Genomic DNA, 24243 nt, shown 5'->3' on the forward strand with positions numbered 1-24243 from the left:
ATGTGGGGCTAGATGGGCTGCTGGCCTAACCCAGCAGGGCTTTCCTTGATCTTAAGGTCTCAGCTTTATGTTAAAATCCCAAAGGTGTCATTGGTAGTGCCATGAATTTTATCAGTCGCTATGAGAATAAGGGGATAGTTGAAAGCAGTAATGCTTATGGTATACCAGTCATTACAACAACATTATTTGCATTTTTCTGGCACAGATCACGAGTTAAGATCATTGTGAAGAGTGGAGCGTTAAACATGTATTCCTGATTTAAGTACTAAGCTGGCCTTTGTTGAAGAATATGAAGCTGCAAAATTCATATCTAAGTACACACAAATGCAAACTTGTAACACTTTTATTTTTAAAAAGTACAACAGCTTTAGAATAGATCCAAATGTATTAACTTCTCAAAAAAAAAAAAAAATACCCAAAGGTAGAGTTTAAAGCATATTCTCCTTAAATACAAACTAGCTCTCTTGAGATGCATTGCATCAATGTTTTACATCCATGTTGATGCAAAAGGGTTGGTTTTTTTTTAAGTACATCCTGGTAGAAACCAAACACAGGATGATCATAAGCATATTTATCTACTTCATTTCTAATGGACTTCAACAGAATTCCTACTAACCGAGTAAAAAACAACAACACAAAAGGAGGAACTTTAATATTCCATTTTTTCCCATTGCAAAGGTATAGAAGGTATTTCAAATAATTAAAACAGAAGATGATGAACATTAAATTGTCATGGAGGCATGACTACATAAAAACTGCTCTAAAGGCAGCCTTGGTACTGCCAAATATTTGTTTTGATCTCCACAATAAACTATTTTTTTAAAAGAAATGTCAAAGAAAAACAAAGATCAAGTTACATATATCAGGTTTCTGAGACTGAGCAAACCTGGCATCCTTTTACCTAGGTGTGCCTCCCAACACACCCACTATGGACATTTAAAATCCAGGAAGTAGGAGCTGTCCACACAGGCAATTATGTTGAAATCAAAATCCAGCGCACATGAAGAGTGTGTGTGTGTGTGTGTGTGTGTGTGTGTGTGTGTGGACGCCACCACTTTTGATCCCTTGAAGCAACAGGAAGGTGCCTTGAACCTCACAATGCTCACCTGGTGGGTCTGCCACCAGGTATACGAGTCACAAAAGTGCCACATTTGTACAACACAACAGAGCGACAACCAAAATAACTGATCCGGTAACATTGAATGGTCATCAAAGCATCGTTTCAGCCGATGAATATCTGAAGCAAACTCACAGCTTTAAAAAAAGAGAGAGGGGGGAAATAGCTTGTATGCACCCTGTATGGTCCTTTCTCGAGGATGTGGACTAGGTTCTTGCTGTGGCCTCATGTGAGGCCTTGTTCTATCACTTAAGGGGACGAGAATGACCGCTACGCCTTTTCATCACCAAGAAAAGCTGGATTCTTACTTGCTGCCTTGGATGCCAAACAATTTAGCTTCTAGTGCCAGATGAACTGCAGAGCTTGAGTGAAAGAAAGATCTGTGAGCCGAAGTAACGGAAAGACAAGCAGCAGCAGCAGCCAAGTGCTGTCCACTGCAAACGTTTTAAGCAAATTTCGGCAGCCGGGGGGCACAAAATGAAATGACACAGCTTTGCAAGAGTGGGTGGAGCAAAGACTGACCCCTGCATTAATCACCACCTCTTTCGGCTGCTTAAGAAACCAAAATAAGAACAACTGGCTTTACCCCCCCCCTCGTCCAGGAGCTTATGTGGACCCTTGCAGTCCAGACAACAGGACACTGTTTTCCAAGCAACACTGAATTTTCTCTTTTTATGGTCCACTATCATGTGAGGGTGTTCTCTTTTTAAAGCCGTTTAAAAACAAAATTCAGTTTTTCAGTATCTTGACACAAAGTCCAACTTATTTTTCGGCCCACTGCTAGTTCAGTTCCTTAGAAAGATAGGGTTCCCCTGAACAGGCCCTCTAGCCCACAGTCACAAAACGGCTGCCTTTGTTCTGGGAGAGAGCCGTTCTCTGCTCCTTCAGGATCCCAAAGCGCTCGTTGAGGGTCATGTTTGTCTGTGAACAAAGGAGGACGTAAATCAGTACAGCAGTCACCCATCAAGCAGGCCAAAATTATGGTGCCTGGTTAATATTTCAACCAGTTCCCCTAGCACATTTAACACACATGCTAAGCTTCAACTACAGTGGGGGACCTTGGAGAAGATACAGGTTGGTGGGTTAGGTGAGAAAATAGAAATTAAAGAGTAGTATTCTAATTGTGTGGAGAGTCTGAAGGTGTTCGGAGTACTCGCAAGCAGGGTTCGAAATTAGCAGGGCACCAGGCGCATTTTGCACCTAAAGATTCTCCATTTGCGAGCACCTCCAAAAGTCTGGGTGCCGTTTTTGGTGCCTGGCTGACACTCAAGGATTACTGAAATGTATGTGCTTTGAAGCCTTGAAGTTTATGTTAAGGAGTTTAATGTTAAAGAGTAGAGTGTTTTGAAAACTGAAGTAAAAGGTAAAGGTACCCCTGCCCATACGGGCCAGTCTTGACAGACTCTGGGGTTGTGCGCCCATCTCACTTAAGAGGCCAGGGGCCAGCGCTGTCCGGAGACACTTCCGGGTCACGTGGCCAGCGTGACAAAGCTGCATCTGGCGAGCCAGAGCCGCACACGGAAACGCCGTTTACCTTCCCGCTGGTAAGCAGTCCCTATTTATCTACTTGCACCCGGAGGTGCTTTCGAACTGCTAGGTTGGCAGGCGCTGGGACCAAGCAGCGGGAGCGCACCCCGCCGCAGGGATTCAAACCGCCGACCTTTCGATCGGCAAGTCCTAGGCGCTGAGGATTTAAACCACAGCGCCACCTGCGTCCCAGGAAAACTGAAGTATGGTACCACTATTTTTATAGTAAACACTAAACTAAACATGTATTAACCATTTCTGCTAAAAATGTGATATTAACAATGTGTCACTTATGTGAAATGCATAGGTATTAGTTCATGCTTATCAAATTAATAAAAAGTGTTACCAACGCCCCCACTCCCCAGTGGCGACTAGATGGTATGCTTTCGCACCCACAACCCAGGTCCTAGAAGCTATTTGGCTCCTAACTCTTCCATCCCAGTTTCTAACACTGTTTGCAAGAAAGTGCAAAGAGGAACCCAGGAGGCAGCAGAGGAGACACCACATTCCTGCTTCAGGTCACTATCTGGAGCAACCAAACAGTCCCCATAGTCGTCTCCTCTTGACCCTGCATGGCCTGAATGGCAGTTTGTTCAGCCTCTCTCCAACCAGGGGCTCCCAAGTGAGTGAACAGTGTTTTTTACTCCAATCCAGCTCCATGGATGGTGCCTCCCACCAGTCCCCTGCATCCAGCCAGTCCAAGACAGGAACTCAGCTGCTCCGCAATTCCACGACGCGATCCAAAGTCCAATAAAGAACCCATGGAGCCCGTTTTATTGTCAATAATGCACACCCATTTTTTCTGGAAGCAACCAACCTGCTTTCCGACACTGTTGATATCAAACTGCAGCGGGACCCCTTTGGGAATCTTCTTCTCTTCCGACTGGTCCTTCTTCAAGAGGAAGGGAGGCACAGGAGTGCTGGTCAGCCTTGGCTTCAAAGAACTGTGGGAAAAACACATGGCACACTGAACAGGGTCAACGGAAATGTCGATTTCCACCAAACTGTAAAAGCAGAGGAGACAAACACTACCTATTGCTTCCAAGCTAATAACAACACAGCAAGCAAGGGGGTGGACCTGGGTGATGAACACAGTTTCTCACCAGCCATGTACTTTTCCTTAGCTCCCACACTATTCCCATCAACCAGGAGATTCTAGCGCAAGATGAAGCTGCTTTTACTCACATGGGGGATGGGACTGCGCCAGGATTATCAATGGATACAGTCAAAATCCCTCCATTTGTAGTGGATGTTCGCCATCTGTTTGGGAAAGCACAAGACCCAGTTGACCCAGTAAATCCTCTGCTAATATTACATAGTTTTTCTATCCTGCCTTTCGTCCAACACAGGAGCACAGTGTGTCTCATAACATAAACTACGCACCACAAAACTGAATATACACATACTATAAGCACAAATCGGAGCCATACAATAATAATCACCAGAATCAGTATCAATTTTAAAGACCCAAAGGCTTGAACAACTAGTTTTAAACTTGTACCTGGATAGTCCTAATGTGGAAGATGGTCAAAAATCATTCAAAACAGTTTCCATAAGCTATATAAGCACTGATTTCTCACTAGCTGATGTTTTAACTATGGGTCATAACGTAAACTTTATGATCCCAGGTAAAGCAGGATGAGGAAATCTGTGGCCCTCCAATGTTGCTGGACTCCCATCAGCCCCAACCGGCATGGCCAATGAGCAGGGCACGATGGGAGTTGTAGTTCAGCAACACCTGGAGGGCCAAAGGTTCCCAAGCACTGAGCTAAAGGGTGTTCTGAAAAGACCAGCTGTACAGGCAGTTTGCTTCAAATTCCCACTTTAGATAAATTCATTGATAGTGCTAAAGGTTAGACAAGCAACAGCCTTTTTTTATAGGCTACTTGCATTCCTGGCTGCCTTAACCAATCCACCCTGGGCTCAGATGTGGGCACCCTTTTCAGGAGCTCAGCAGTTTGCCTGAAGCTGTACCAGCAAAGGCCTGAGCAATTTCCCCTTTGCTCGAGGCTGCTCCTCAAGACAACATTTGACGACAGCTGGCCTCTAGCATGTAGGGCTTTCCTTACCCAACAGCCAGACCACCAATGCTAGGACACTAGTTTCTAAAAGCAGACTGGTTTTCAAAACAGATAGGTAGCCGTGTTGGTCTGCCATAGTCAAAACAAAACAAAATTCCTTCCAGTAGCACCTTAAAGACCAACTAAAGACCAGCTCATACCAAGAACTGACTTAGTTGGTCTTTAAGGTGCTACTGGAAGGAATTTTTTTTTGTTTTGGTTTTCAAAAGAATGGGTTTTAAAAAGGATTAGACAAATTCAATGAGTTAAGGCTGCATAGCTGTCAACCGTCCCTTATTTGGCGAGAAACTCCCTTATCCCAGCGCCGTGTCCCGCTGCTGTCCCTTATTGATGATGTCCCTTAAATTTCCCGGGTTTCAAAGGAAGCAGCTCCTCTCCCTCCCTCCCTGCTGGCCAGGGAGGAGGGAGGCTCCAACTGTGTTGCTTGGCTGCCCGGCCCACCCCCCTCCGGCCTCCTCTCACCAGCCTTGGCCCCGGGAGCCCCTCCCCACCGGGACTGAGGAGCCTTGAGAGGAGAGCGAGGGCAACCATAGAGAAAGCAGTCCAGACAGAGGAGGCGGCGCAGGGGCAGGCATGTGTTCCAAGGGCTAACCATAGAGGGGGAAAGCGGAGGAAGGACCGCAAGCGCTTCTCCCATAGATTTGTAGTGGTAGACTAGCCTAGATGGTCTGATCTGCGGGTTTACTTTGGGCGCTATTCCACCCCCCCGCCTCCCACCCCGCCTGATGGAACTGAGAGCTGCAGATGAGAAAAGATACAGAACTGCAGCAGCATCTTCGTAGCTTAGACTTCGTTTTGCGTGAAAAGTGGTTGCTGCTTGTGGTTATTTAATTGCAGTGTTTTATCAGCTGGTGTCTTGAGCAGCAACCTCTGGAAATGAAGGGCTAAAAACCGGCGCTGCTCTCCCAAATTATCTGGTCCCTTTTAACTTCGCATTTCAGCTGGTTGACTAAAATCCCTTATTTTGGCTGCTGGTCCCTTATTTTCAAATCTAGAAGTTGACAGCTATGAGGCTGATGATGGCGACGAGCCATGATGACTATGTTCTCCCTTCTCTGTTGGAGGCCCCCTGCGTCTGAATGCCAGCTGCTGTGAATCACAAGCCGGGGTGTGGACTCAGGTCCCGCTTGCAGGCTTCCCATTGGGGCATCGGCTTGGCCACTGTGAGAACAGGATGATGACTAGATGGGCCACTGGCCTGGTCCAGCAAGCTCTTACACTTCTTTCAAAAAGGTTGCAGTTCTGCACCATCTGTTCCTGTGTGGGAGGCCGCTGTCCCTAAACACACGCATGTGCACATGCTCCAGAGCACTTGGGGACTCTCCTTTTCTGGAAGCAGATCCTGTTTCCTCTTAGCAAACAAGTCCAATAAGGAAGGTAGCTTCATCCAGAATGCAGAAATAGCCACAGCAAAAAGTCCTGTTTTATAAGAAAGCAAATTAGACTGCAATTTTAAGTTACCACCATTTGAGCGAAAGAGGCTGGTTGGTAGTCAAGATCAGCAGGAGTTCAGAAACCTTCAGGCTGAGTTTGGTGGCACTGCTCAGCTTATGGTAAGGCTTTCAACAGTGGAATGGGGTAGGAAGCAATTTTTTTGTGATTTCCCCCTAACACTTGCAGCTTCCCACCCCCCATAAATCTGCTCTACGGGTTTGGGGATCTTCCAGAGCTGATGGTGCATCACTGAAATTACTTCCCTCCCTTTTCTTCTGCCATCAGAAGAGGCACTGTTTGACCCAACCCCTTCCACATTCTCTACCTACTGACAACTGCCTCCTGCTAATAATAATAATAATAATAATTTATTATTTATACCCCACCCATCTGGCTGGGTTTCCCCAGCCACTCTGGGCGGCTTCCAACAGAACACTAAAATACAATAACCTATTAAACATTAAAAGCTTCCCTAAACAGGGCTGCCTTCAGATGTCTTCTAAAAGTTTGGTAGTTATTTTTCTCTTTTACATCTGGTGGCTTCCTTCCCCTTCCTCTGTTGCCTGTCCTGTGGCAAGTGATAGACTGTAAGCTCCTAGGGGCAGGGACCTGCTCACTTGTACACCACAAAGCACAATGAAACTACTGATTTCAAAATGGCACTGATTTTTTTTGTTTCTTAAAATTCCTCCGCAAGGCTGGGTATGAGGCATCTAGTTAACAGAGACATACCAGTTACTGAGCAAAACACTGCCCATTAAACACTTCTTATTCTTATTCCCCACCCATCTGGCAGGGTCTTCCCAGCTACTCTGGGCTGCTTACAGCACATATGCTACAGATCCGAGAGCAATCAGAGAAGAAACCAGGGCATTAAATACCTCTGCTTTCTACAATTCCCAACCAACTTTCCTCCCTACAAACGCTCTGTTTCTCACTGCCTGCATCCCGGTCCCAACCTGTAAAGCTCTCCACAGCCGTTTAGAGGGTGTTCATTCAACATTTGGAGATGAGTAGCACACTGTCTGATCCTATGCATGCTTCAGAAATTCAATGGGGCCTGCTCCCAAGTAAAAGCATACAGAGGACATCTCCAAAACCTTCCCCACTCGGAAAGCAAGTGGCAGGCAAACAACAGTTTCATTTTCAGAACTGGTGACATACCATATTATGACAGCGTGTTCAGAATATGAGACCACCCCTGATTTACACTGGAAGCCCACACTTTCTGAAGCTCCCTGCCACCACTGCAGCAGGCCACTGCTCCTGCCTCCCAGCTCAGAAGCACTCCAAGGCCACCTCCCAAATCAGACAGACATCCAGCGCCCTCGATATGCCCCATGAATATTTGGTTGCAGGGGCCAACGGTGGTCTACAAAGCCAGTCTCAACACACATGCATTACTTTTTTTTAAATAACTTTTTATTGAAGTTTCCACAAATTTTAAACACAACAAGAAAACACAATGACAGACGAAAAAGAAAAAAGACAATATAAAAGATACAAACAAAAAACATATGATATTTAAAAAACCTTAGCTCCTTTCACCTTATTTCTCAGACCTCCCCCCTCCCCTTCTTGCATTCCAATTTATAATATCTGCTCAACAAGTTCTTACCATATTTCTTAACCTTAACTTAAAATTTCATTTATTTAAAATTATATATTTTCCTTTTCTTCTTTCTTCCATTTCTCAATTAATTTTAAGAACCTTATTTCTAATTACTTTAACAAACCCCATTTTAACTTAATCTTAAACCTTTTTCCTAAAATCAACCCAAATTTCCCTTCCACAATTTCCCCACATTCCCTAAAAAACACAAAAATTATAAAAAGAAAAAATAACTTACAAAACTATATTTTAATACCCTTTGGATTCCCAGGTCCCACCCTCCTTTTCCCGGTATGATCCCCAAACCAATGTCCATCAGTCCATCATTTCTCAGCCTGGATCCCAAACTTCCGAGGCTCTTAAAGCTCTTTCCATTTCGCTCTGCCGGATTTTTTGACCATTCTTTATATACAGCTCCAAATCTCGAGGAAGATCTGTCCCAATAATATCCATTTTTCTTCCAAACAGGCCTCTAAGTTTAAAAGTGGAGCTCAACTTTTGTTCCTTAACCTTTTTAAATCTATATGTCCCAAAAGCTCCAACTTCCATCTTGATCGCACTTGAACTTGCAGGCCTCTGGTCTGCCTTGATCTTCCACAGCATTATGGTTTCACCTTCATTTTCCACCAAATCTTCATGTATCTCTTTTTCCACTGTTTCCACTTTCTCCAGATTATCAAAATTCTTTTGCCCAGCTGCAGCCACTTCTGTTCCAGCTTCCGGGACTTTTGATTCCATGACAAAGACTTGTGTCAAATCTCTTACTCTTCCAGCAAATTTATTTACTGCTTCTTTTAATGTTGTCGCCCTAGTAGTCAAAATATTACCTTGCTCCTGGATCTCTCCCTGTACTTCCTGGAGCTCTCCCAGGAAATAAAATGTCCTGTTCAGCTCAGTCAGTATTTTTCCATTTACAGCCATTTCTTACAGTGTTCCACTGCTCCCCTCTAGGGGGATTTTATTTACTTAGTATCTTTCCAGTTCCAATCCAAAAGTCCAATGTAGCTTATTTTCCTTTATTTCCCATAATTTGTATCAAAATTTACAAAAAGTCTAACCGGCAGTATCACCAGAAACCACGTTTCCTCTTATTCCTCAGCTTTGACAGCTAATTTGACAGCTATCAAAGTCTGTATCTTTTAAGCAGGCTTTCTCACAGGTCACTCCCGGGTCCCGGGGGGTTACACTTTAACTTTCAAAACCAACTCTTGTCCTCCAGCAAATTTAGTTACAATGTCCAATTGTGAAATTAATAAGTTTCCTCCACAAGGGACAAAGATGTTTCTCTCAACTTTAGTTCTCAAGTCCTTGCTTTAGGTTGTTTGCAAGGTGGGGGGGGGGACTTCCTTTTTACCCCTCCCCCGGTCGTACCGAATTTCAAGACAAAGATTCCTTTTAGAGTCCAATTTCTTAATTACTCACGGGTTGTTGCTTTTAGTCCGAATGTTCAAGGGAAAAAGTCAGCGCTCTCCGTCCATGGCATGCGGCTTCGCTCAGCAGGATAAGCAGAGTACTCTCAGCACCGCGCCTCTCCCCGTTCCCCGTTCCGTAGCCTTTAAAAAGGCTCCTTCGCGGGTCGGGGGGGCGTTAATGGTGCCCACCGAGTCACCACGTCCCCAGGCATCCGCGCCTGTGGTTTTTAAGGGTCCCCGCGTCGCCGGCGCGGCAGGACCCGAACCCTGTTGAGCCGATTCCCTCCGGAGCTCGGAGGGAATCCGCCATTAGGCGATGACGCTAACCCGGAAGTCCCCCAACACACATGCATTACTGCCTCCACAACTGCTCTGCCAAATAAATTGGATCACTTACGGGCGAGTTCTGTTTGTGACCTGGGCGCTTAGGTCATCTTCTGGATGGACTTGGGCCTGCACCTGCCGGAGGAGGAAAGAAAATACGGGTAAAGAAAATGAGAAAGCTGAAGATGTTTTTTGGCGGGGAGGGAAGAGTTATTCAGGAGACAACTATAGACTTAATCTAGGTCACTGGAATCTGACCAAGACATTCCAACAGGGTTGGGGTTTCTGGGTGTGAGTGTTTCTACAGAGATTCATAAAGGGATTTGCATGACAAACAGGCATTTACGAAGCTTGTTGGCACTGTGACATGACGGGTTAAGTCTCTTTTATGTGATTTTGAATTTTATTGTTATTCATGTTTTTATACTGTATTTGATGCTACTTTTATAATTAAGTGTTTTAAATTTGTTGTTAGCCGCCCTGAGCCTGGTTTTTGAAACGGGAAGGGTGGGGTATAAATAATAATAAAAATATAATATAATAATAATAATAATAATTAGGATTAACTCAAATGTTAGCCATTTTGAATACAAATAGCAAAAAGTGCAATATAAAGATTTCAAAATAAAATGACACACAAAATATACACATACAAAAGGAACACTTAAAGAGGCTTAGTGGATCCCAAAAGTCAGCCAACTGGTGGGAGACTCCCTCCCCCCCACTCCATCCCATTCTGAAGTGCTGCTTCTTCAAGTGCCGTCTACACTCTGCCCCCAAACCTGGCCAGTAGGGCAGGTCATTTTGGGGGGTGAAACTTAATTTTTGCAAATTTCTTCAGTGAGCGATCTTAAAAATACGTTTCTGGTTGTGAGGAACTCCAATTTGCTATTATTTTGTGACTGGACAACATTTAGCTTGGTAAATCTATGTTTGATTAAAAAGTACAAGAAACTGCTCTTGAAAAAAACAAATAAATTTAAATTTACCTTCTGAAAATATCAAATAATGCTTAAATACTACTACTACTACTGCATTAAATAACTTCAAGTACCATACTTGGCAATCATTTTTATTTATTTTATTTATTTCTATGCAATTTCACACACATTTTACTTACCACACAAGACTATATACTGATTTAACCAAAATATTTTTGGAATTTCCAAGTCATGTTACAACTTTTTAGCACCCCTCAGTTTTGGAATTTGAAAGCTGGAAAAAATCAACATGCCCAACTGGCCAACATCAGCCACTGTGGGTCCCCACCTTCTGCAAGCCAGCAGGACTGGCTTCATCCCTGACTCTTGCTCTTTCCAGCCATGTATATGTAGCATGGAGACGCGGGTGGCGCTGTGAGTTAAACCACAGAGCCTAGGACTTGCCAATCAGAAGGTCGGCGGTTCGAATCCCCGCGACGGGGTGAGCTCCCGTTGTTCAGTCCCTGCTCCTGCCAACCTAGCAGTTTGAAAGCACGTCAAAGTGCAAGTAGATAAATAGGTACCACTCTGGTAGGAAGGTAAACGGCGTTTCCGTGCGCTGCTCTGGTTCGCCAGAAGTGGCTTAGTCATGCTGGCCACATGACCCGGAAGCTGTATGCCGGCTCCCTCGGCCAATAAAGCGAGATGAGCGCCGCAACCCCAGAGCCGGCCACGACTGGACCTAATGGTCAGGGGTCCTTTTACCTTTACCTATGTGTAGCTAAGCTGTGCGTCTGGTAACTCACTGCCTAAGATGCTCTCTCGCCCCAAAACTGTTTTCAGCCTCCCCACCTTCATTCTCCCTGCCTGAACTGCTTCTTCAAACCACTCACGTTTCCCTGCATGTGACCCCCTGCCTCACTTTACAATTCTCCAGCTTTGTTCCAAGCAGGCAGGCTGAGAACCACTTGTGCTCCCTTCAACAGCCCTGCAAACTTATCTGGCGTTCCAGAGAACTCCAAGTTTTTCACTGACTGCAGAAACAAGACGTACTCCAATTTGTACTCCTTTTTTTGGCTCAGAACTTTTGTTAAACTGCGAGCCGTGTCTATGCACGCTCCACACTCTCCAAGTTTGCATCCACAAAGAGTGTGAAAGTTTGGTCCTGGTACTATATCTCTGGCATTCCATCACGCCTTTGGGCTGAAGAAGGCTCTGGGATGGATTTCTTCAATAAACACACCTCTGTGATGTTAGTAGACAGCTTTACTCGGTCAGAACAACAGCGGCTGCTGGGGAACCCACAAAAGTGGAGTCTGCAGGCCTATAAATTACGCAGGCTTCTATAGAGGCATTTCCTAGCCTTGGCTTCACACAACCATAGAAATCAAGTCACGATCTCCGGGGAGAAGTATGTCTGCATTATCATCAGAGCTGGACGCCTGATTCAGTGAGAACAGGGCTTCTGCTCTCTATCAAACTAGCTCATCGCTGAGTTTTTCCTGCACCGATGCTTTTAATACAGTGGTGCCCCACAAGATGAATGCCTCGCAAGACGGAAAACCCGCTAGACGAAAGGGTTTTCCGTTTTGGAGGTGCTTCGCAAAACGAATGTCCTATGGGCTTGCTTCGCAAGACGAAAATGTCTTGCGAGTTCCTATCTGGTCTGAACTGGATAGAACTGATTAATGAATGCAGTAAAATAAGTGAAGTCTGGAAATAGCCGGAATTTTGGACTCGTGCGGAGCTTGATATATGGGTACTCCCAAAAAATTTAAAAATTTGGCTGTATAATTTGGAACCAATGTGATTTGAATAATATGATGTGATTGGCCTGTCAATAAAAATTATTTTTAAAAAAGAAGAAAATGTCTTGCGAGTTCCTGCGGTTTTTTCCCCTCCCCCCCTTTTTCTAAGCCGCTAAGCTGCTTATCTGCTTATCCGCTAAGCCGCTAATAGCGCTAATCCGCTAATCCGTCAATGGGCTTGCTTCGCAAGACGAAAAAACCGCTAGACGAAGAGACTCGCGGAACGGATTAATTTCGTCTTGCGAGGCACCACTGTACAGCCGTCGGAAGGTTCAGTCACAACAAATAGCACACAGGCATGTACGCACCTCTTTTAGTGCCAATGACCGAAACCTTATGATCTAATGAAAAGTAGCATCTGAAGGAGAACATGGCTATATATAAAACACACAACTTTAGCCAAGTTTTCTTCAAACTCTATCCAGATGGTCAGATTATGTCGAACAGAGAGGTGCAGGGGAAGAGAACAGCACTCTCGCTCTGCCTCCTACAGTACCTTCAGGCCCCTCTTAAAAAGGAAAGTGGCTTGGCGCGCGTCTTTCTGCTGGTAGAGCTTATTCCCGATCCTGGCAGAAGGAGACTGTATGTTGGTTCTGTAAAACATCCGCAAAGAATCGTCAGCACCATCGATGTTACAGGATGATGCAACCAGGACAGGCAAGTGCCGTGCCCCGAGGAGATCACAATCTAAAGCAGGGATGGGACGCATTATGTTCCAGGAAACCTTCCAAGGGCCATATGCCAGTGGTGGGAGGATCAGGAACAAAAGCAGATGGAGCAAGCAAGGCTCATTTCCCCACATGCCACCCCCCATCCTCCATTTTGACAGGCAAGGAAGCAGCACGGTCAGAGTTTGAGGCAAAGCACTCAAGGCGCCTGCAGAGCAGACCACAAGACCTTTGCAAACGGCATATGGCTCTCACCTTCTGTTTAACAAAGTAGGTCTCCTGAGAATGCCTCCTTGCTTTCTCTGCAACTCAGACTGTCTTTGGACGGTGGCCTTCCTTTTCAAAACCGAGTAGTCCCGCTGTATGTTCTTCAGGAAGAGATATGTTAAAAAATTAGGTCCACACATTTCCAGCAGTGTTAGTCTGTTGCAGCTAAAAACCCAAGACGTTTAGAAGCTGCTTTACTAATAGCACAATCCTAACCATGTCCACTCAGAAGCAAGGACTGTAGAAATTAATTGTGCTTCCTCCCAGGTGTGCAGGATTAGGACTGCAGCCTCTGTGTGATATCCAACTAGGGTAGAGCCATTACGTTCACTGACTGCAACGGGCCTACTCAGAGTATGGACAAATGCTCTCATCCAAAAACTGTCTCTGCCACCTGATGCACTACAGATTGTTTCAAACTCTATCTGCCATGCTGGCTGGGGCTGATGGGAGCTGTAAACCAACATCTGAAAGGTACCAGGTTCTCTGTTTCATTAATATATTTATACCCTACCTTTCTTTGAGATGGCTCACAACGCAAACACAATTAAATTTAAAAACCCTGCAATATCCAAACAGAGCAGCTGAACAATGGGTAACTTAAAACAGGAGCAATAAAAGCGTAAAAATGCCACCTTCTCCTCTGCCAGCCTACCCCTGCCCCAATATCTGAGAGGGTCCTTCTCTGTGTCCCAAGTATGGTGGATGTTAAGCAGATCGGGGCCAGAAAAAGAGCCTCCTCTGTGGTGGCTCCTGAACTGCGCACGCCCCACACATACCTATGGCCCTTCATGTGTATATACACATTTCATAAGGCCTGCTAGAAGTTTTCTCCAGTTGCATTTAGGACATCTCGGCTCTCCATCTGGGTCACTGAAACCTCATTATTTTGAGCAAGGCACCTTTCATAGATAATGAATGGGCATCTGGATATAGGACTTCACAGAAAGTCTCTTCTGTTTTGGATGGGGTGAAGTACAGTCGATTCATATTTGTGCCTTTATGTTTAGCCACTCAATGTGCTGTTTCTCCATACTGGGGTGAAGTACGGAAGTTTGTTTCGTCTGCCTTTCGAAAATCAGCTTTTGGCCAGCAGAGCTGCTTTAGCATCTCAATCTGCAGATCATCTGCTACTAATCTGCTGCCAGGCATGTAGGTTTGGCTGCGACTTTTTACTATTTGTAAACTTCATAACAAGTGCGGGACGGCATGGTCAAAGTCCAAAAATAAAAGTGTCGCGTGATACATACTATGTGAACGATTCTCCAACAGCTCACAAAAGCTAAGGACAGTGAAAGTCATGCTTAAGCCATCCTTGTAAGTTAGTCCGAAAGAATTGCTAGGGCACAATATTGCTTTTTCTAGCCCATCTATTCACGCTTGCCATATTACTCATTGCTTGCCTACAACTTGGGGAAGACAGAAACGTCCTGCCTCCAAAACTCCACCTGCCAGGACAAGGGTCAGAACAACTCTAGCCCACCAGAGGTGAAATCAGTGGGGACACAACACAGGGCCTTTCTGACCACACAGCAGCCTGGGTTGTTTTATTTTGGGGGGGGTGTGTCATGCTTTTGCTTTGCATTTTTCATTTCTTCCTTCTTTCTATTGGATTTTTAATGTTATTTGTTTTGCTGTTTGGCATATGATTGTTTTAAGCCACCTCAGGGGTCCCCTACAGTGCCAAGTGTGGCTGGGACCCCCTCTGATTTCCTACAGTCTAATCAGGAAGTGAATCTGGGGAGAAGTTGTTCTACTCAGACGGCCCCTTCCCAACTGCAACTTACTGCCAGCAGAGCAAGTGGACCACCTAATGCGAGGATCCCCTCCCCTCTCCAGGAAAGGAAACTGGCTCTCACCTTTGCCCCTCTGGATTTCCTTTGGCTCAGAAAAAAAAACCCATCATAGTTTGGTGCAAACCACACACTTTCAGCTGGAAAGAGTAGTCACTTGCCTCAAGAGTGTTACTGGAGGTGAGAGCACCTCTGCCCATAGAAAGAGAGCGGAATACATGGAATAGGACCCAATGCAGCTGCTCCATTCATGGATGAAGCCTTGCACTCTCGGGGAAAGGGGTGCTGAGAGTGGAGGAACTCCACCAGATCCCACCTCAAGGCGGAGGCATTCTTACACTGCTGCCCAGAAAAAAAGATGGGTATGTTTTCGCCCCAAAGCCGCACACATACCTTTTCACTGAGAGGCGATCTGTTGAGAGGGCTGATGCCTTTGTGAGAGCCCAAGGCTTTCCTTGCTGCTAGCCCGGTTTTGACTCCATAGGGAGGCCTCTTTCCAGCCACCCGTTTTCTGCGTCCTAAACGGTTCTTTCCAAAACCTGAAATGGCATAAATAGGAGACAAAAAGTGAGCCAGTGACACAGAGGCAAGTAAACATGCCTCGGTCAAGACTAGCGAAAGAACACCGGCAGAGCTTTTAGAAATATATTTGGGGGAGGGATTCCCCTTCCATATTTATTTTAGAAAAAATCTGGGAGGAAATTAATAAAAACCCTTGTTTTCTTAGCAGATCTAAACCTGTATGCATCACAGGCAGATATCCTAGAGCAAGTCAGCATATGGAAATCGTTGCCACAGAGGTCTGTGGCTCCCTGGCAAAGATATTTGAAGAGGATAAATTGACACACAGGGGAACAGCTCCATCCACATCTCATAGCAACAACACCAAAAAACACAGCTTTCATTATCAAAGGGATTCCATTCCCCAATACCAGATGCTGGGGCTTAACACCAAAGGAGGATTACGTCTCAAGTCTTGCCGGTAAACCTTTGTAAAACATCTGGCTGGCTGCTGCAAGTATCAAAAATATTGAAAAAAATAACTCGGGTTGACAGTGCATCACAATTCTTATACAGGGATGGGAGGCAGAGCCGTTTTGTAAGTTCAGCAACAAGACAAACTCCATCGGGGTCCTCCTGATCCCACACTGCTTCTAATCCAGTTCATCATTATAAGAACTTCTATTTAACTTGAAAAACTGGTGCGTGGGTCTGCTTTTTTCCTCCTCCCTAACCATCCCTTTTTTGTTTTGTGTTGTGTTGGGCAGATTGTAAGCCCGCAGGCAAGAGACTGTCTTGTTTTAAATGATGGTGCATGTCACTCTGGAAGACTCTGGTTGAAAGACAGGGTAAAAATGTTCCAAAAAATACTTTACTCTTTTAAGAGGACAAAATGCATTATGTATTACTTAGCACATAAACCTGTACTGGCTGTTCTACTTTTGAGTATATATTAAGGAAAATGTTATTTATCACCTGCCTTTAAAAAAAAGGCAGGTCTCAAACAACCTTGACATTTTACTGTCCCGATACAAAATAGGTCCCCGGTGTTTCAGAAAAAAAGCAAGCAAAACTACCTACCTGTGTACTCCTGGATTCCCCATTTGGTTCTCCTCATCCGAAATTGCCGCTTGCCAGCCTGTTGAAGCCCCCTCTTCATTCTGGGAGAATACTGCTTCCTTTCTTCTTTCTTATTCAGTTTAATTATATCATCTGCAAAACACATAGCAAGAATTTAAGTACTGAACACTTCTCACTGTGGGGGACCAAAACAGGAATGCATGCATGATTTGTTATTTTTAAAAAGCCTCAGGTTTTCACTTAAGTAAACTCTTAAGTTTGTTAAGTAAACTCCCGGAATAGATCTGTAAACCTTTAGAAACTTTTCTGGAATCGAGAACCTTTCTGGAATTGTGTAATGGGGTTAATTGAGTCCTTGTCTTTAGCCAGCCTCCCTCCCTTGTTTCAACAGGGCCCTGGGTCTGTCACACTTCTCTGTAGAGAGCCATGTGCGCAAAGGTAAAGGGACCCCTAACCATTAGGTCCAGTCGTGACCGACTCTGGGATTGCGGCGCTCATCTCGCTTTATTAGCCGAGGGTGCCGGTGTACAGCTTTCGGGTCATGTGGCCAGCATGACAAAGCCGCTTCTGGTGAACCAGAGCAGCGCATGGAAACATTGTTTAGCTTCCTGCCAGAGCGGTACCTATTTATCTACTTGCACTTTGACATGCTTTCAAACTGCTAGGTGGGCAGGAGAAGGGACCGAGCAATGGGAGCTCACCCCGTCGCAGGGATTCGAACCGCCGACCTTCTGATCGGCAAGTCCTAGGCTCTGTGGTTTAACCCACAGCGCCACCCACATCCCTGTAGAGAGCCATGTGCATAGATGGTGCTATATACATACATTATCCCTGCCAAATAGCTCAGTCGGTAGAGCACGAGACTCTTGCTCTCAGGGTTATAGATTCAAGCCCCATGTTGGGCAAACGATTTCTGCATTGCAGGGGGTTGAGCTAGATGACCCTCGTGGTCCCTTCCAACTCTACTATTCTATGATTCTATACATACAAAATTAGGTTTAGCTGCAATGTAGCGTCCACTGCCATGTATGATGTTTGTGGGAAAGCCCAATCTCTCCATCTGAGGAGTGGCCACAGTACAGTGACGGCACACGCTCCTTGCATGCAGAAATTTCCAGGCTCAACCTCTGGCATCTCCCAGGTAGAGGAAGATGCTCTTCTGAGGACCTGAGAGCTGTTGCCAGTCAAGTGTGGTCCGGACGGTCAGCAATCTGACAATGAAAGGCTGCTTCATATGTCTTGTAATCCCTGCTCTTCACACCTGCTCTTTTTAAAATGGGGTTATGTGAGTTCTGTTGCTAGTTTAGCCCAGTGTATTGCCCAGAGTGCTACACAGCCAGATAGCACCCTGAAAATTGCATTTATCACATATTTGTGATAAACTGAACTCCTTTTAGAAGCCTGCTTCAATCCCATGAGATTTACACATGGCGTGCACTGCAGAATCTATAGGGTGACACAATAGAATCTTATATTTCTTCCATTTGAGGCCGTTCTGAATCCTCGTTTGCCTTGAAAGTGCTGAAGGTTGCAGGACAGCAATCTTAACAGCGAATAAATAAAAATCTTTGCAAAAGCATGGCCATTAAAATTTAAACCAAGAGCCCTGAACATATATTGCACCTAGAAGCACTAAGATAACGAATTCCGTCAGTAATTCAGAATGCCCCAGTTTTCTTTTCGCAAGAGTTGCTATAATTCATTCAGCACCATTACTTCATCCCTAAACACATTGTTAGCCTGCATTTGATTCAACTTCAAAATTAGAAACTGACTCCCAAATCTCAGGCGGCGGCATCATCATTGCAATCACTTCTACAGTGAACTGCTGTGTAACAGCATTATTCTTACAACAATCCTGCAAAGAGGAACAGAGTCTAGCGAACATGTCCGAGGGGATTCCGCAAATTCGCATCTAAGTCAAAGCCAGCAAGCACACATAACCTGACTGCTCCCAAAACCAATACTTTCCTTGCCTCATAAATATCCGCCCGCAAAAAAAAAAAAATCATATTCAGGGAGACTAGCTCCACCCTCAGCCCCCAAGACAAATACACATCTCCCAAGAGAACTCATTGGCTCTCTCATTAAGGTTATTTTGCACTACCGCACATGCTCTCTAAACTGTAGACCAGCTGAACATATCACACCGCAGGAGGAAGCCTCTGACTGGTATACTATCAGCACAAAGTTTGTTTCAGAAGGTACGGAGGATTCCAGCGGATGTTGCTACACACAGCAACCCAAGTCACAAGGGCAGAATTTCAGATTAACTCGTCTTGAGGAGCAAGGAATCAAACACAGCAATGACACTTCTTACGATGCGTTTGCTGCTAGCCTGCAGTTTGTGTTCGGAGGTCAACCAAAGATGGGTGTGGCTAAAGTGAAGGGCCATTGGAAATGACCTTTTTGCCTTGACCTTCTCTAACAAAATGAAATAAAAAAATTCCTTCCAGTAGCACCTTAAAGACCAACTAAGTTAGTTCTAGGTATGAGCTTTCGTGTGCATGCACACTTCTTCAGATACGATACGGGTATCTGTATCGTATCAGATACGGGTCTCTGAAGAAGTGTGCATGCACACAAAAGCTCATACCTAGAACTAACTTAGTTGGTCTTTAAGGTGCTACTGGAAGGATTTTTTTTATTTTGTTTTGACTATGGCAGACCAACACGGCTACCTATCTGTAACTCTAACAAAATGATTTACTGTATCTATGCAAATCCTTCTTGCCAACGAGATCATGAGGATCCAGAAAGTTCAGAGTAATGAACCAAGAGGCCTGGATGCAATAATGGGAACAAAGGAAAATGATAGGTAAATGAGAAGGCCAGAAGGCCGGCTTTTTGCACCTAAAAGCCTCTACATGTAGCAAGCTTTCTCCATCAACCAGAAATTCTATAGAAATGTAAAGGTAAAAAAAGGTAAAGGACCCCTGGTGATGAACACAAGACATCTGCAGGTAAGACAGAATCACTCATCAGGAATCTGTTGCCATAGACATTGTCCTTGATAGGTAAATCTATTCAGGAGGACCATCCACAAAGGAAACCTTCCAGATGGGTCATCCTTGTTTACATGCCCCAATTCACCTTTTAGCAGAACCTTCCCTATTACATCACTGAGGTCTTCTTCTCTGGAAACTCCTCCCCTATGACCAAGCACACCTACCTGAATTTTACCCTATCCACTCTCATTCCCTCATTTTGACCCCTTCTCATTGGTCACCATGCCAACTCACCTAAACACACTTCTTAAAGTTCAGGCTCCTTGACCACCTTCTACAATGCTGTCTGAAGTTTCCCCTCTGCTCTCTCTTCCTCTGAGCAACCATTCTGCACACACCAGGAACATCTGTAAACTTCAGAACCAAGGCTTGGTGAAGGGTCTATGTCCGTGATCCTATTTTACTAATAAAGATCTGAACTCACTGCATAGACTGCTGAGCTCAATGCCTGGGTCCCATCTCTTTTATCACCTACAAACACAACATTTCAGGAGCAACTATCTCCACTTTCAGAGCTATTCCCCCTTTAGACTAGAACTCTCTATTTCTTTAACTGAGAAGTGTGGTTGTGTTAGAACTATAAATGTACGCTGCTGCACTTTATTACAAAAATAACATTTAATGCTTTATAATAAATTCTTTTGTGTATTTTTTGTGAAGAAACTTCAGAGGGTTTGGATACACACGTAAGGCAGCGCTTGGTTCTACGTCAGCTAAAAGTCCCCACTGGTGCAAGTGTCACATTTCTAAGTCCATGTGTCTTTCAGCATCCCCACCCCCACCCTGCACCTCCTGTTAACACACTTTACAGTATGAAACACATCCTGAAAAGCCAGGATATGCCCATTAGCAAAGTAATCCTATGAAGTGAGAGGGACACTGGTCTGACCCTGCACAGCTTCTCGCTGCAGAACAGGAGATTGTGCCGTGATGGAATATAATCACACGTCAGCAACTTGTTCAACAGGACACTACAGCCAGCGATGTTGCCGTATTTTAAAGGCATCTTCCGCTTTTAGTTCTAGGTCAACAGAGGTGGAACATCAACTCAATGCACTTATGCAACTCCCCTAATATATAATAATAAAACCATAGCAACAAATCTGCAGATTTGCATGCATCATTAAAAGATTTACGGTTAGGATGGTCAATGGAGATATCTCATTATATACAAAAATATACAGTTGTATCATACATACATACATAGTATATCACAGATCGCCTTCCCTGGCACCCACAGGGTTTCCTGTTCCCGCTGGAATTACTCTTGTAAGAAGAATTCTACTGCAGCCAAAGGAGCATGTTGTGGGTTCTGTGTGCTTGGTTACAATGTGTATGTGTGTTTGTGCCCATGTGGTACCTCTGACAGTTTCTCCAGTTTGCCAATATGCTCACAGGAAAAGCTTGATAATCCCTTATGTATTTGTTACAGTGAGTCTATGAAGGCGAAGGAGTCATCAATTTGGAGGTACTTGGTCAGGAGACTTGCAACCCAAGGTCAGGCATCATGTTGTTGATACTGTTCCTTGAAGAAGCAGATATAGTGTTGGATATGCAGGTGGTTTATAGCAAGGAATGCTTTTAATCAGACTTGGCTGATGTCCCAGAAGCAGCCTTACCTGGAGAACTCAAACCTGACCTCGGTAATCCATGCCCTGGTTCTTCCAGGCTGGACTGCTATAATGTTCTTTATGTGGGTCTGCCTTTAAAGACAATCTAGGAAGTTCAATTGCTTCCTGATTACAATCAGCAATTTAAGAGACTCCATCGTTTTCATTGGCTGCTTCTTTCTATCCAGGCCCAATTTTGACTTTACATTTTAAAGTGCAGGCTACAAGCTTCAAGCAGGTGTTGCCAGGAAGCCTATAAATCTGTAATTATTAATCATACAAATGGGGCATTTAAGGTGCCAGCCTTCACCTAGTTCCTCTCTCCAGCAAATGTCACTCAGATTTTATTATTCTTATTTATTACGTTTAAAGGGCCGCCCATCAATAAGTAATTACTGGGCAAGAAACAAACAAATCTATATTAAAAAATGCAATATATGTGCCACGAAGCCTTTGGCACACACCCTTAAGGACACAGCTATGAAATAAGCACATTCTCTTCCTACACGCAACACCATCTCCTCCTCCTCTTGTCTGTGTTGATTTACAGATTTTTAAGTGCCTGATGACAGAGATCTGTCGTCTTATACTTTCAACAGTGACACACACATAGGGAGCCAGTGTGGAGCAGTGATTAGCTTGTTGGCCTAGGACCTGGGAGACCAGGGTTCAAATGCTTGCTTGGCCATGAAGCTCAGTGGGTGACTTCTCAGCCCAACCTACCTCTCATGGCGGTTGTTGTGGGGATTAGGAGAGGCAGGGGAGAGCCATGCACACCACTTTGAGCTCCTTGGAGGAAAAGGTAGGATATACATGCAATGAATAGTACTAATGACAGCAATAGATGGCACTTTCTCATCTACCTCCTCCTCCTTATAGCAGCAGCAGGAGGAGCAGCAGAAACCTATTTGAAACCAGTATATTATTCTAAAAATTAGATTCCTGCATTATAAAGAGGTTGGACTAGAAGACCCTTGGGGTACAACTCATCAATTCTATGAAAGTGCATTTCCTCATACGAAAGTCCCCAGGCTCTGAGATCTTTGGGGGAGGCCGTTCTCTCCATCCTGCCACCCCCACAGGCACTCTTGGTGGGGACTTGGGAGAGGAGTGGCTGCTCCCAAACAACTTTGGAAATCCCTGCCTAGAGAAGCTAGACTGGAAGTGCTGGCGCTGTGCTGTTTTTATTGTAACCATCCGTCGTGTTTTTAATAGATCTCATTTATTACACAGAGGTACATACATACAGTGGTACCTCTGGATGCGAACAGGATCCATTCCGGAGCCCTGTTCGCATCCTGAAGCGAACGCAACCTGCATCTGCGCAGGTCACGATTTACCGCGTCTGCGCATGCGCTTGTTATACTGAGCGTCTGCGCATGCTCAAGCGGCAAAACCGGGAAGTAACGTGTTCTGTTACTTCCAGGTTGCTGCTCAACTCAAAAACGCTCAGCCCGAAGCTGCTTTAACCCGAGATATGAGTGTATATCGTTTGGACTGCTGCAATGCGCTCTATGTGGGGCTACCTTTGAAGGTGACCCGGAAACTACAACTAATCCAGAATGCGGCAGCTAGACTGGTGACTGGGAGAGGCCACCGAGACCACATAACATCTGTCTTGAAAGACCTACATTGGCTCCCAGTATGTTTCCGAGCACAATTCAAAGTGTTGGTGCTGACCTTGAAAGCCCTAAATGGCCTTGGTTGAGTAGACCTGAAGGAGCGTCTCCATCTCCACCGTTCTGCCCGGACACTGAGGTCCAACTCCGAGGGCCTTCTGGCAGTTCCCCCACTACAAGAAGCCAAGTTACAGGGAACCAGGCAGAGGGCCTTCTCGGTGGTGGCGCCCGCCCTGTGGAATGCCCTCCCACCAGTTGTCAAAGACAAAAATAACTACCAAACTTTTAGAAGACATCTAAAGGCAGCCTTGTTTAGGGAAGCTTTTAATGTTTAATAGGTTATTGTATTTTAGTGTTTTGTTGGAAGCTGCCCAGAGTGGCTGGGGGTCCCAGCCAGATGGTCGGGGTATAAATAAATTATTATTATTATTATTATTAACGTTCAATCGTTTTTCTCAACTCGCTTTTCTGCTTTTTAAGCTGCTTATATTTTTACCGGAGTCCCTGCCAGGAGGAAAAGGCAGGGTACCCAAGAAATACCAATACTACCGATTCTGCTCCTGCGGCAGGAGGTTCCACCGATCTTCCCCGGCGCCGCCTCTCAGCCCCGCCCCCGTCACCTGCCGCGGCCCCCAAGCTTCGGTCCCTAACTCCTTAGGCTCCCCCGCCCGCCGAACTCTCCCAACTGCCTCCCCCCCCCCTTCGTTGCTCCCTTTGGTTCGGCCCCCTCTCCTCCTTCCCCCCTCCCAAGAGAGCACACATGGTTCGGTCCGAGCATCCCTCGCTCGGCTCCCCGCTCTCAAGCCCCGCCCCCATTTTGACCCCCCCCTCCCGCCGCCGCCTTGACCGGCCTCCCTCACCCAGCGACATGTCGATTTTCTCCAGCGTCTCGCTGCTGACGCTCCTCAGCGGGGCTCCGCCAGCGCCGAAGCCGCTCATGGCCGCCGCTTCCAAAACACAAGACCGAGAGCGAGGAAAGCAGCACCACACAAGCTCCTCGCTCTCTCTCCCCTTTCTGGGCATGCGCCGGGCGCGCTGGACGCATGCGCCACGCTCGCGCTCTCCTCCCGCGTGACGGGACCCAACGCCTCCTCCCGGCGCGAGAGCCGATTATGGGGCGGGGTCCGCCTTCGCCCGTTGCTGCGCTTGCGCGAGCCGAGCACCTTCGGCGACGCTCGGGGGGGAGTACCGTAGATCGCCGAGCTGAGCGCATAGGAGGAGGTACCGTAATGCGCTCCGCGGCGCTTCGCAATATAAAACCTAGCAAGCAACGAAATCCTATAGAGATAAGAACAAGTTAAAAGCAAAAGATCAAAATATAAATGAAGCTGATTAGGAAAAATCCTAGGATGCGGATTTACTCTGCTGTCCAGCTTGCCGGGGTGCCACTCCCCGCGGGTCTCTCTGGTCAGCAAAAGGAGGAGTCTCCAGCCAAGTTAAAGAAGCAAACAGCGGTCAGTAG

The 24243-nt window shown here is 45.6% G+C and overlaps 1 protein-coding gene across 1 annotated transcript; it reads right to left on the reverse strand.

Moving 5' to 3' along the window:
* Positions 1-325: 325 nt before the first annotated feature.
* On the reverse strand, positions 326-23852 carry FYTTD1 (forty-two-three domain containing 1). The gene is made up of 9 exons (XM_083739889.1): positions 23642-23852; positions 16545-16676; positions 15357-15502; positions 13159-13271; positions 12732-12828; positions 9581-9642; positions 3830-3904; positions 3462-3588; positions 326-2038 (listed from the first exon to the last, which is right to left on the reverse strand). Exons 1-9 carry the CDS (start codon positions 23802-23804, stop codon positions 1943-1945), a joined length of 1011 nt encoding a protein of 336 aa, XP_083596015.1. The 5' UTR covers positions 23805-23852; the 3' UTR covers positions 326-1942.
* Between the last annotated feature and the right edge of the window lie 391 nt (positions 23853-24243).

The sequence above is a fragment of the Podarcis gaigeae genome (assembly GCF_964106915.1).
Source record: "Podarcis gaigeae genome assembly, chromosome: 5".
NCBI classification, from domain to species: domain Eukaryota; kingdom Metazoa; phylum Chordata; class Lepidosauria; order Squamata; family Lacertidae; genus Podarcis; species Podarcis gaigeae.

Bases quoted from the DNA above. Each gene is read 5' to 3' on its own strand.
- FYTTD1 (XM_083739889.1), bottom strand. From the start codon at position 23,804: ATGCCCAGAAAGGGGAGAGAGAGCGAGGAGCTTGTGTGGTGCTGCTTT. The intron at 3,589-3,829 runs GTGAGTAAAAGC...TTTTTCCCACAG, and splicing joins GGCGCAGTCCCATCCCCCAT to TTCTTTGAAGCCAAGGCTGA. The intron at 2,039-3,461 runs GTTGGTTGCTTC...CTTTGTTCACAG, and splicing joins TCAACAGTGTCGGAAAGCAG to ACAAACATGACCCTCAACGA.